This window comes from Triturus cristatus, chromosome 2_2 (assembly GCF_964204655.1).
Source record: "Triturus cristatus chromosome 2_2, aTriCri1.1, whole genome shotgun sequence".
NCBI lineage: Eukaryota > Metazoa > Chordata > Amphibia > Caudata > Salamandridae > Triturus > Triturus cristatus.
In genome coordinates this window covers 966,495,170-966,507,929 of record NC_140582.1, presented here as the reverse complement: position 1 = coordinate 966,507,929, position 12,760 = coordinate 966,495,170, and the positions used below count along the sequence as shown (strand labels likewise).

General features: G+C 43.0%; 1 protein-coding gene across 1 annotated transcript; it reads right to left on the bottom strand.

Moving 5' to 3' along the window:
• Positions 1–5,423: 5,423 nt before the first annotated feature.
• On the bottom strand, positions 5,424–12,289 carry FGFBP2 (fibroblast growth factor binding protein 2). The gene is made up of 2 exons (XM_085642391.1): positions 11,417–12,289; positions 5,424–6,632 (listed from the first exon to the last, which is right to left on the bottom strand). Exon 1 carries the CDS (start codon positions 12,042–12,044, stop codon positions 11,430–11,432), a length of 615 nt encoding a protein of 204 aa, XP_085498517.1. The 5' UTR covers positions 12,045–12,289; the 3' UTR covers positions 5,424–6,632; positions 11,417–11,429.
• Between the last annotated feature and the right edge of the window lie 471 nt (positions 12,290–12,760).

Sequence of the window (12,760 nt, the reverse complement as noted above, 5' to 3'; positions counted from 1 at the left end):
TATCACACAAACTGTTTTGGATTACCCAGTTAGAAGCACGTAAACTTTCTTATTTATATTTTTATTAATAATGATGTAATTGCAATAATATAAAAATTGGGAGTACACAGGATAACTGTAATTAACATCAGATTTGCAACATAATGTGAAATTACAGTACAGCAAAGCTGAATAATCAATATGCTTTTAATAACATGATCTATTTCAAAGTATTGGTATTTAAATCATTTGTGGCTAAAAATTAAGCTTAATGTTGCATGCACAGTACATGTTGTAACCCGATACTCAGCAAAGTTAATGGTGTAGACTGCTCGGAGTGTAATTCAAGAAAGGATTTGCATGTTTGCATATACCATTTATCAACACACATACATGTGACAAGGAAGATCTTCCCTACTTGGCTGCACATTTGCAGGGTCTTTGAACCCTTTTCCTGGATGGCTGGATCCAAGTCAGATTTCCTTACCTCTATGTAGGCGTAATTTACTTACATGGAATATAAATAGCAATCATTTACATAGCCATATAAAACACCTATTTAGATCCGGCCCTTGTGAACCAACTATGGTAATCCTTTTGTAAACATAGACTGATGACGATCTCTGTATTAAAATGAACAGGGCTCAATATTTAACCATGTAAAATTAAAAAATAGCCACATTCAGTGCTAACGTGAACTTCCGGTAAGCATTTTGTACTTTCAGAATTTATGGGTAGCATCACTGGTCGAGCATGGGGCGTCTTGAGTCTGATGTCTAGTTTGCGAGCACATGCATTAGATACATGTTTTTGGGTGCATAACATGTCAGTGCTAGAGCGGTAGTGTTATGCTGCGTGCAGTAAGAGGCTTGGCGGACAGGGCCTCCTTGGCCAGGACTTGGCCCTAGTTCTACCATCCCAACTGTATCTGCTTTAATATCATCTAATACCGTGTCAGTTAATTGGGCTGCTTGTTTCAGTTAGCTGTGCTGGCCGAGCTACTAGTGTGTTTTGATCACGCGCGCAGCACCAGAGTAAAATGCATTATGTATGGTATAAAGGACTCCACAGTGCTTAATTTGAGCTGGTAGTTGCCGGTGGGGCCGACATTTACTCTAACGCCTCAGTCATCAACCAAGAGCAGAAGAGAGCAAAAACAACAAACAGCATAGACGGTGTGAAGAGAAAGAGACACCGTCACAGAGAGGGACAGGGGAAAGAATGTGGCGTAATAGCCAAACCTGCTGACTTTGGAACTGGGGAACCAGGTTTGAGTAAGACAACGTTGCAAGTCAGCTTGCTGTGCTGCCCTACATCAAAGTGAAAGGGAGGAATGAGTACAGTGCATTCCTGTCCTTTCCCCCTGCGCTGGTCCCGCTTTGGCAGCCTAGCTCCAATGCAGGCAGCCTTGCACCATGGTGCACCCTTGCACGAGGGTGCAAGGGTGACTGTGTTGCCGGCAGAATTGTTTTTGTGCTTGAAAGGGCACCTTCCTGCACAAAACAATCCTGTGAGGCTTTTTCCTCTTTCTATCTGTGCTGCAGAAAGTAGCGCACATGAAAAGAGGACAAAGCGGTGCCTCCCCTGGGGCGCGCTAAGGTTTTGGCACATCCCCAAGTTTAGAAGGTTTTGTAAATCTGGGGAAGTGTCAAAATCCATGGGTGTTGCGTGGGAACTTCCACTGCAATGCCCATGGAACTCCTCCCGAGCGCAGAGTAAGGCAACGCAGCAATTTGCTCTGCCTATCCTTACTCCATATCTATGAGGCCATTCAAAGCCACGCAAAGTGGCTTTGCATGACCTCATAAATACATTTTGTAGTTTGCGCCACCCGAGCGCCACGAAAAGAGATGCTATGGCTGCAGATGTGGCTCATAAATATCTCCCTTAATTTCCCCATGCCTACCAAGAATGGATGCGTCCCTGTGTAATGTACTGGTGTTTATGTAAAGCATTCAGATACCTTTGGGTCAAGTTTGTGCTATATAAAAACTGCACAAAAAAAGCAGGAGACAGAAAAAGTGGGATAAATAGGCTGGGGGTGTCTAGAAATGGACTAAAGAGGCAACAGGGCCCTTATTTATGGGGACTTGGCATAGGGCAGCGCAGCAAGTCATCTTGCTGCTCTGTCCTACGCCAAAGTGAAAGGGCAGGAATGCACCGTATTTATGCAAATATGGTGCATTCCTGTCCTCTCTATCTGTACTGGTGCAGTTTCAAATGCCTGGCACCAACAAAGGCACCCTTACACCTGTGCCTGTGTTGTCGGCAAGATTGTTTTTGAGCAGGAAGGAGCATCTTTCCGCACAAAAAATATCCTAAGAGACAGTTTCCCCTTTCTATGTATGCTACAGAATGTAGCACCCATAGAAAGAGGAAAAAACAAGGACAAATAAGATATTCCTCCTCGTTGTGCCTCACCTCGGAAGGCGTAAGGATTTGGCACTTCCCCATGATCTTGTAAATCTGGAGCAGCCCAAAATCCATGGGTGTTGCATCGGAAAACCCGCTGCAATACCCATGGAACTCCTTTGGAGCGCAGAGTAAGGCAATGCCAAAATTGGCATTCCCTTGACTTACTCAATATCTATGAGGCCATCCAAAGCCAAGCATTGTGGCTTTGCGTGACCTCATGGATATAATTTCGTAATCTGTGCCACTGGAGCATCACAAAAAGTAACACTCCAGCAGCGCAGAGGGCTCGTAAATAAACCCATGGGTGTTTTAGGACTACACAGCCTTGGTATTCCAAGGGCCAAATTTTAATTGCACAGGCCTCGGCCTTCTGAGCACCAGCACTCATTATTTTACAAATTAAGCACTGGTACCCTATCATATATTATAGGAACATTGCAAGTGACTGAGAAATTCTATGGTTATAAAGAGGCATAATGTGATTGTCTTTATATGATATGGGGAATATCAGTCATTACTGCAAGACTTTTACAACGAGATACATTACAATGCATATAATACAATGCGTTGACCTTTACAACACATTGTATTACACCATTGTACTGTTACCATTCAAAAATGCTGAGTACATATATATATATATCCTTTCCACCAATATTTTATCAGTTATATACATTTTCCTCCTGCTTAAATGGGTAACATTTTCCACCCCTTATACCAAAAAAATGTATTATATATTTATAAATATATATATATAAATTAATGTAGACCCATCCTTAAACAGTAAAAAAAACACTTTACAATTCTTAGCCCACCTATCCCTAAACCCTATAAAACCCTTACCCCATCCATCCCTGAAACCTAAGAATGGCAGTTTTTTTAACTGACATAAGTTGTCATATAAATATATGTTTGAGTATATGTACATATGTACACATAAACGAGTTCTCATGTCATTTAAAAAATAGCATACCTTTGTGTTAAAGACCCTAGTTCCAAAGTACTTGAAAATGGGCAGTGTGGTACTTACTTGTGTTGTAAAGACTGCGTGGTAAAGATAACGTGGTATGGTAAATATAACATACTACCAGATCGGGGGACTTTCAGGTGACCTGTAGTACTCTTACAATGTACATTTGGAGGTGCTATAACATCTCTAATACATGGCCAGATGCCTCATTGGCTGTCCTCTATACTCTTGCCTTCCACACGTTTGTAACTGCACCTGTTAATGTCAGACAACTTCAACCAGTTCTTGCTTTGTAGCTAAAAGCAATTAGTATGATGGGATGTTTTCATTGTTAAATCTAAACCACAAGTCTCATAATGCAGCTTGTTAGCAAAAACCCAGGACTGGCTTAAGAGGTCACAATTCAAGTTAGCTCTCTTGTCAACTAGGAAAAGCAGTTACCAAGCAAAGAAGAATATGCCTTGTCCAAAGTTAAAAACTTAGCAATTGGGGGATTTTTTTTATAACAATAACACAATATAAAAATACCAGCTTAGGAAGGGATCCAAATCTTTGTTTTATGAAGAAGAAACTGGTGCCCAGGATGAGTAAAATCAGGTTTATTCTTTGCAGTTGTGACTCAGCTCGGTGTCCTTCTGCTTCATTGTGTTAATGTGAGGTAGAGCTGGAGACCCCTCAGCCCTGCCTCACAGTAACACAATGAAGCAGCTGTGCCTCTCCTCTCTTGGAGTAAGAGTGTGTTCCCCGCAGGCAGTTACTGCGTGGAATGAGGTACCAGCAGACGCATCCTTTCCAGTCAGGATGTAGCATAGAGACGGTGTGCAGACACTGCAGCACTGTCTCTATGGTTCAGTTAGGCAATTGCATTTTTTCTCCTTTGTTCCCACACACAGGGGCCTATTTAGAGATTCTGACGCAGCGCTGTGCAACAAGTCGCCGTGCTGCGCCATGCTGCACCAGAGGTAAAGGGCAGGAAGGCCCCTTATTAAGGCAATACAGCTCATTCCTGCCCTTTCCCCCTGTGCTGGCGCCATTTCAGTAGCCTCGTGCCAATGCAGGCACAGTTGCACCATGGCGCAAGGCTGCCTGTGTTGTAGGCAGGATTGTTTTTGTGCAGGAAGGGGCAACTTCTTGCAAAAAAACAATGCATAGAGGCGTTTTCCTCTTTCGATGTATGCAACAGAATGCAGCACACACAGAAAGAGGAAAAACGAGGAGAAATAAAGATACTTCTCCTTCTTATGCCTCACCTGGAGAGGGACAAGATTTTAGGGTATTCCCAGGTTGACAAGTCCTTGTAAATCTAGGAATGTTTCAAAACCATGGGAGTTGCGTGGGAGCACCCACCGCAACACCCATGGAACACCGCCTTTGCGCCGCATAAGGCAACGCAGCAATTAATGCTGCGTTGCCTTACTGCAGATCTATGAAGCCAGTCAAAGCCACGCATTGTGGTTTTGCGTGGCTTCCTAAATCTGACTAAGAGGCTTGCATCATGCACGTACCACTTTGTGTTGGGCAAACGTGACTCAAGCCTCTCATTAATATGCTCCACAGTTTGCTCGGCTGGTGCAAACCTTCTTCTGTCACAGAATTTGGGAGGACATGTCTGCTGCTTTGTACTGCCATAAAGGACAGGGTTGTGCCATCAGAACACACACTAGTAATAAGAAAATAAATAATAGGAGACTGTAAACAAATAATACGCTCCTATATATGACATATAAGATAAATTACCCCAAATGAGCATTGCAAAGCTATTGCAGAAGACAATCCTTGACCATAAAGAGACACAAGGCCCAATAACACTTTTACATACATCTGAACTTTGCTTGGTTGGGATTCACTTCATATGTAGTGAATACCAGATAGATGCAAAGGGAAACCCCAGAACCCAGCAAGCGTCAGAGTTTGGGCAGAGGCAAGGTGATGCTACTAATCGCCTGTGATAAATGATTACTACAGATGTGTTTTGCCGCAACAGCCCGATAGTCACACATCATAATCTGAGGAGATTGCTCTATAACAAAATACAGTATGCAACAAAGTCAGGCACCAGTCCAAGAACATAAATTACCTTTATATACAGATGTGACATTAACCCATTGAGTGTCATATTGATACATACGCCATTGGCACGAGACACAAATGTCAAAGGATGTGTTCCTTCAGTGTTTGTGCAATGCCTAAACAAAAACGTCTATAGCATAGAAGAGACACACCAGCATTTAAAGGTTTAAGGGCTGGATCCCAAAAACATTTTTGCCTTGCACCATTACACCTCATTTGTGGTAAATGCACCAGTGCTTTTATCAACGTATCATTCAAGTAGATTTTCGTAGCTGGTAATTTGTGACAAGAATACTTGTACATAATCGTTGTGTTTCATTTTGTTGTGGTTATGTGTTGTTTTTTGAGCTGTTGTGTTATATTATTGCATTTTGTTGTTGTGGTGTACTGTGGGTGTTGTGTTCTCTTTTGACTGTTGTGTTGTGCAGTGCCCAGTTATATTATGTAGGATTGCTATTTTGCTTTGTGCTATACTAATATGTTGTGTTCAGTAATTACTTTAGATAATGATTGGTAGACAATTTCCAGCCCAAATTAGCACTTCAGGTAAAGATCCATTGATAAACAAGCATTGACCACTAGGGTGATAATACACAGCTGCTCCGTCTGTTTAAGACAACAATCAGACCAAACTTGTGACATAGATGGTGCCTTAAATTGGCACTTCCGGTGCTCACTTTATGTGATACGGCCTTATGGCTGTCTACATAGGCAGAGTAAATGCATTGACATGACTTCCAATAGTTACAAATTTCTAAGGTACCAGACAAATCATATTGTTCCATTTCATGCTGTATTGCTGATGGTTTGGTATATGAAACCTCTTCAGAGCCTGTCTGCATGACATTTTGTATGCACCACACTGCATCCTTGAAGAGTACTTGTGTCGAGGAAGCTGATGATGTAAAGTTAAGGATCTTAGTCATGAATGTGCATTTCCCACTCACAAGGCGCCGGGGCATATGCCACACACAGGGGTATAAGCGAATTTCATTCTTAACTTTTCACTTGACGATTCTTGTTGTAGGTGGGTTATGACTTCTAACATATGTGCCCCCCCCATGGGTACTCATGAGGAGGGAAGCGCCAATATTTACAAAGAAACCAACCCACAGGGAAGGAAAACGTTCCCAAAACTGAAGGTTTGGAAATGACTGCAAGGTATAGGGCTGTCTGTCACACGTCAGGCGGAGACATTCTGCAAAACAGAAAACATTTGAATTTATTTGCAGGTTTGCCACATGCACATATACAGTACTTCCGTGCCATAAGTGTATGTCATATTTTGAAAAAAGGTCAATGTGCAATTCATTCTTTCCTCTGGGAATGGTTATTGTTAACTTGAGTGTCATTCAACACAGTTTGAGTATTTACTTGTCCAAAAAGTGCCTTCTGAACATATGGTGTATTCAGAATCAGAAACTGTTGACATATAAAGATGGAATTTACTTACCATGCTGGGAATCTACAAGTGTGGCAGATTTTCTGTGTTCATAACTTTAGTACTAGGGGTAGGAACGCTATTTTTCTACTGAGCGGGACAGTCGGTGGCCACCTATATTGTTGTATCTTTTCGGGTATGTACAAACCTTTCCAATGGTTTCTCACACCCAGTTTATGCACATACGAGCCAAATAGGATGACATAAATTTGCAAAAATAGATGTGAAAAATCAACAGATACTCCCATGTTTATGTGGATGAAGGCAAAAAGATTTCTGGACATGGCAAGGGCAAGATAAAAAAAGTAAAAAATACATGTGTAAATGAACATACATTATCACAATACTTTATTCGGCTACATTGAGCCATAAAAGCGCATAGAAAAACAATAAGAATATAGTTATATAACCAATGGCGGAGCACAAACAAAACATATTAAATAATAAAGGCAAAAGAAAAAAATATGATCATTATTTCACAGAAATGAGTAGCGGAGAGCCATATATATTCAATGTATCAGTATCTCATTGGAGCCTACATGACTATTATTATGAAAACAATCATTATGGCATAACACACCCCTGGGCTGCCTAGATACAATAAATATTCAGAGATCTCAAAATCCTTTGTTTCAGCAGGTTTGCCTCAAAACAGGATTGTAAAAGACACATTAAAATCTGAAATTCAATATAAATAAGATATAAAACAATTTAAGATTCCAGGATTACTAGAGGTGTGGGCATGGTTATTGAGCCAGGTCATTAAACCAACCTACATCAAGGTGTGCTTCATCATTACCTAATTACAAAACCCAGATTTTTGGACAGCTGGACACTCTGGGAGATCTGACCTTGGACACACCTTTTGCCTGATTTTTGACTTAAACAACAAACATTGAGACACAGCTAAAGCTAAACTTTGTTTGAGCTAATATTGGAGGAGGCAGCAGGGTTTTCAAGAGGATTGCACTGCCCAGTCTAGTCACTATCCTTCTGGAATGTTGCCCACCTCAAATGGCCAGCTACCACTTGACCATAAAGTTAAACATTTATACAGGGGGTATGAGAGGCAACATGTATAGACAGTAAGTTACAAGGTCGCTGTTTTGAAAGAATGAGTCTACGTTGCTATTTGTAGCCTTGGTGTGTCTTTATTGCAGAAATGCTGGGTTTTCATAAATGCCCAGCCAACGCGTTTCGCCCAAACATGGGCTTCTTCATGGCTGGAATAGCATACAATAGACACACATTAGGAATTTTACTGTTTAATACATTGTTGTGTGCATATAGGGGTGAAATGTTATCCCAAGTGCTCGTGGTTGGAGAGCATGGAGTGAGAGAACAAAAGGCGGGAAGTGTGTCAAAAGAGTCTAAGTGACCGGTGAAAGGCACTTAGGCAGGCCGACCAGTATGGCTCGTGTCTCACTTCTGGGTACGATTAATGGTTCTGAACTATACTGACACAACCAAGCTACATGGTTTAATTTCCCTTCCCTCCAGTGTGTTTTCACACACCAACTGTCATACAGCTTTGTTTTCACCAGTCACTTAGACTCTCTTCCCTCTTTTGACACACTTCCTGCCTTTTGTTCTCTCACTCCATGCTCTCCAACCACAAGCACTTGGGATAAAATTTCACCCCTATATGCACACAACCAGTGGCGTCACTAGGGGGGGCGGGGGGTGCGGACCGCACCGGGTGACACCAGAAAACGGGGGTGACACCAACCTCGTTACGCTGTGTTGGCTGCTGGCCAAACTTTGCAGCCTCGCCTCTGCCTCCAGTCCTTTCAATATCACCTTCTGGGTCGCTCCAATGTGGACTTCCTCTCTCATGCTCCGGTGGACTCTTGGCCTGGTAGGGGAGTACTGTAAGCCAGAAAAAGGCCTTGGGGGCTTGTGGCGGGAGCCCCTGGGGCACCAAGGAGTCCTGCTTCCTGGTCTCTTCCTCTGTTGCCGGTGTAATACTTCCGGTGCAAGGGGGAGGAGGGACTTTAAATTTCGATGGCGCGGAACTGCGGAGTGGAACTCGGCTGTAAGCAATAGTGCAGAGGAGGACAACACGGAGGACATGGTAGCGGACGCTACGGAGGAGAAAGCGGTGGGAGAGCAACCAGCGCGACCAGAGGCCGGCGGATCCAGAAGGGACACCCTGACCAAGGACGTGGATGAACGGGAGGTTTGCAGGAGCCAGGATGACCACCGGGAAGGCGTGCCGGACGAGGTGACCTTGGCTCTATCACAGAGGAGGTCAATGGGGTAAGTCGTGAGAGGGTTGACACCATGAGTTACCCGCACTGGGTGACACCAACCCTAGTGACGCCCCTGTACACAACAATGTATTAAACAGTACATTTCCTAATGTGTGTATATTGTATGCTATTCCAGCCCTGAAGAAGCCCCTGTTTGGGCAAAACGCATTGGCTGGGCATTTATGAAAACCCAGCATTTCTGCAATAAAGACACACCGAGGCTACAAATAGCAACGTGGACTCATTCTTTAAAACAGCGACCTTGTAACTTACTGTCTATACATGTTGCCTCTCATACCCCCTGTATAAAAACTTTATTTGAGGTCTGATTTAGAAATACATAGAGCTTCGCTAAATTTCCTCACCCCAAGGTTGGGGCAAGTCAGTACAAGCTCTTTCCTTCTACCTCTCTGATAGGCAAGACAGAAGAACAATGTGTGCCCCTCAGTTTCTTCTATGTTTAAATAAACATCCAATTCGCTGGAGCAAGTATACAGAAGAGGAACGTTCAATTATGGAATCTTCATACTTTTCCCAAAGGCAAGTTACATTTGTGGTTGAAAAAAATGTGAAACCTTTCATCTGTGAATCAGGTTTTTTGGTTTTTCCGATCGGTAATTAAACATTTTGAGCACCAAAGTGACAGTTAGGTGTGTAACGCGATTTGAGAATTGTGTGCTAAGTCACTTTAAACTGCACTTTGCAATTGTCAAACCTATCTGAAAGATGTTAATCACAAACATATGCTGTGGAATTTGGCGCTCAGGGCTGTTATATGACAAGTGAAACAAATGGTGCAAAAAGAAGACATTCGAATGAGCCCTGATAAAGTTACTTTTTCCATGAAAATGTACACGCCTCGAGACATCACTGGAGCCCTACGTCGGTAGATTGGTGAAAGATGTCACTGATAAGAGAATCTTTCAGAGAAATCTGTCTTTCACTGGAGTAAGGCACTTGTAAAGTGACAATTGCCTTTATTTGGATCCCTGAAGCTAAAAAAAGGGGATATCCAAGTGTTCCAGTTCCTTAATTGTGAGCTGAAATGCCTCGATAGTGGACTTCACAGGGGCTGGAGGGGTGGAGTGGAGGTTCATTGTTGTTTGTTTCTATACGGGCAATATGTATGTTGACCTAAGTATTTGAATGTGGCGTAACACAAAATGATGCCCCCGCGCAGAATGTGACGAGGGGCATCTGAGTTTCCGGTATCACACAATTATTCATTGCCCAGCATACCAAATTAGAAACGTTTGCTCAGTTGAAATAATATGTGTATGCCAAAATTGAAAGTGTGCACTTGAGAGGAAAATGTGTGTATTTTCAGAACTCATAATTTCAAACTTACATTTAAAGCTGATATTTGAATGATAAATCATGCAGCATTGGGAGACTTATTACTAACATTATTCCCTTTGTGCTAGGGGGCATTGCGGCTGTGGCTGGTATGTATTACCCTTGTCAAGGTATTCCAAACTGACTTAGCCTTTTTTACATTACTGCTGGCAATCCTTTACAGAGGTGATCATGGCTGATAATCATACATACGGTGGCCACAAATGTACAACACTAATAATTTTGGTAGCTCGGGATGATTTTCGTGGAACTAAAGTAGCCCTCATTAGTAAAAATGTTGGAGACCCCTGGAACATATATACCTAGAGGGAGGGAAAAAATACTCATTAGTTAAAATATCAGTTGAAACCAATATGCGCTTTTAGACTGGAATCACCAGCCCCGGGGAGTCCACAAAATATTTTTCAAAGCAATTCAGTGGGTGACTTAAATCCTTTATGCCAGATTCTGGCTCCAGTAGAACTCTACGGGGCACTGGAAATTCCACAAGAGTTTACTTGCCACTGCTTTGGGGTGAGAGATAGAAATGCTTAACTGCACCCCTAATTTGTTAACAAGCGAAACAGATATTCGTTAAGCTCTTACAGAGTGCCTCAGGGGTGCACTTTCTGTGAAAGGCTTACTTGTATATCTGTGTTTTAAGGCCTTTTCTGGTGAATATGACACCCCACTCCTGAGGGAGCTGCAGTTATTTGCTTTAAATGAGTGATATATCGATTTGATGAGTGCCTGAATAAATGAATGCATGAAGGAATGAATAAACACATCGTGTGGATCTTCAAACTCAACCCAGTTGCTTCATCAAGACTTATGAAGATTTATAATTTGGGCTCTGTATATTGGTATTTATTTAATTTTAATTTTGATTTTGGTCACACGCAGTAAACAATCGTCACCCCTCCCTTCCTCAATGTTCAATAAAAATTACCATACCTGAAACGAAACTTTATCTTGTAAAGAAGCCGATGACGTAGGAGCAGAAACCGTGCAGCGACTCCCAGCAGTGCTCCTCTGCAAGCTTCATGGCCTTGGCCTCGCTCGGTGTCTCAGTTGGCTTCGCGGTAGAAGCTGTGGTTGGCTTGGGCTTTGCAGGTTTTTTCCCCTTCCCTGGCGGCGGTGGTGTTTTCTGAGCAGGCTTTGGCTGCTTGGCAGCATCTGCTGGCTGAGTGGCACTTGGGCTGGCAGCCACCTGCTTCATTTCAGCATCAGCGGGCGCTTTTGGGCACATGCTGGGCTTCAGGACCTTCGGCTCACATGCATTGGCGACCTTCTTTAGCTCGAGGCTAATCTGGGTCCAATAAAGCTTCGGGTTGTTGTTGAAATTCCGGCAAAAAGATGGCTTCCCAGTGTACTCGCACCAGTAGGTCTTGCCTTGACCTTTGCACTCAACGCGCAGCTTCATTTCCCCGTGGCCACTGGGCAGCAACGTGCACGAGTCCTTGGCTTTGGTCTGAAATGGAATCTTTTCTTCGGCATTGCTCCTTTTCTTGGGTTTCACCTTCTGCCCTTCAGCTCCCAGGTAGCAAACAGCAAGCAAGAGAAGCAAGGCTGCAGCCCTCATGACGCAGCTCGGACTCAAGACTGTTCTCGAAGGCTGGAAACAGGAGGAAAGCACCCTGCCGTTGGCTGCTCGCGGTTTATATGCCGCTGGACAAAGAAGCCCTTCTCTGGGATGATGGAGCTTGGTGTGTTTGGAGTACTGTGGTCGGTGCAAGAACGCTCCTGTGATTTATAGCTCAAAGCTGCATTGTATAACTCCTGTAGCCTCACAGGGAGGAAGGAACAAGACGCATCTTGCTCGGTGCAGCAGCACAGCCGTGTACCTCAGAGCACATTGATGCTCGGTACACATACATACATGTCATGGATTCAGATTTCCTGACAAGAAATATTTTTCATTTCCAGTTTGTCTTGCAGCTGTCTTCGTGCCAGGTCTTGTATGGACAAACTGTACAACTTTAGAAAGACGAGTCGGAGCAGAATTCATAACTGTCAAGAGCGGCTCTTTTTCTTTTCAGTATTTCAGGTCACATGGCCAGGGTACCTTAGGTGTCAGTCATACAAATAGCATGTAATAAGTAAATTAACACTGTGTTATTTTTCTGTCTTACATTTCCTAGTTTTAAACATAGGCTCTTGGATGTAATGCACAACCTAAAACACAAAGATCTGATAGAGACTTCTAGCAGCAAATTCCTTATATTACCATACCATAGAGTATTCCCCAGGCACTGTCTGGATCCGGAAAATCTTGAGCAGTACCTATGCGGGCTGGTA

What these genes read in the sequence shown, in the direction of transcription:
- FGFBP2 (XM_085642391.1), bottom strand. Translation starts at nt 12,044, where the DNA reads ATGAGGGCTGCAGCCTTGCTTCTCTTGCTTGCTGTTTGCTACCTGGGA.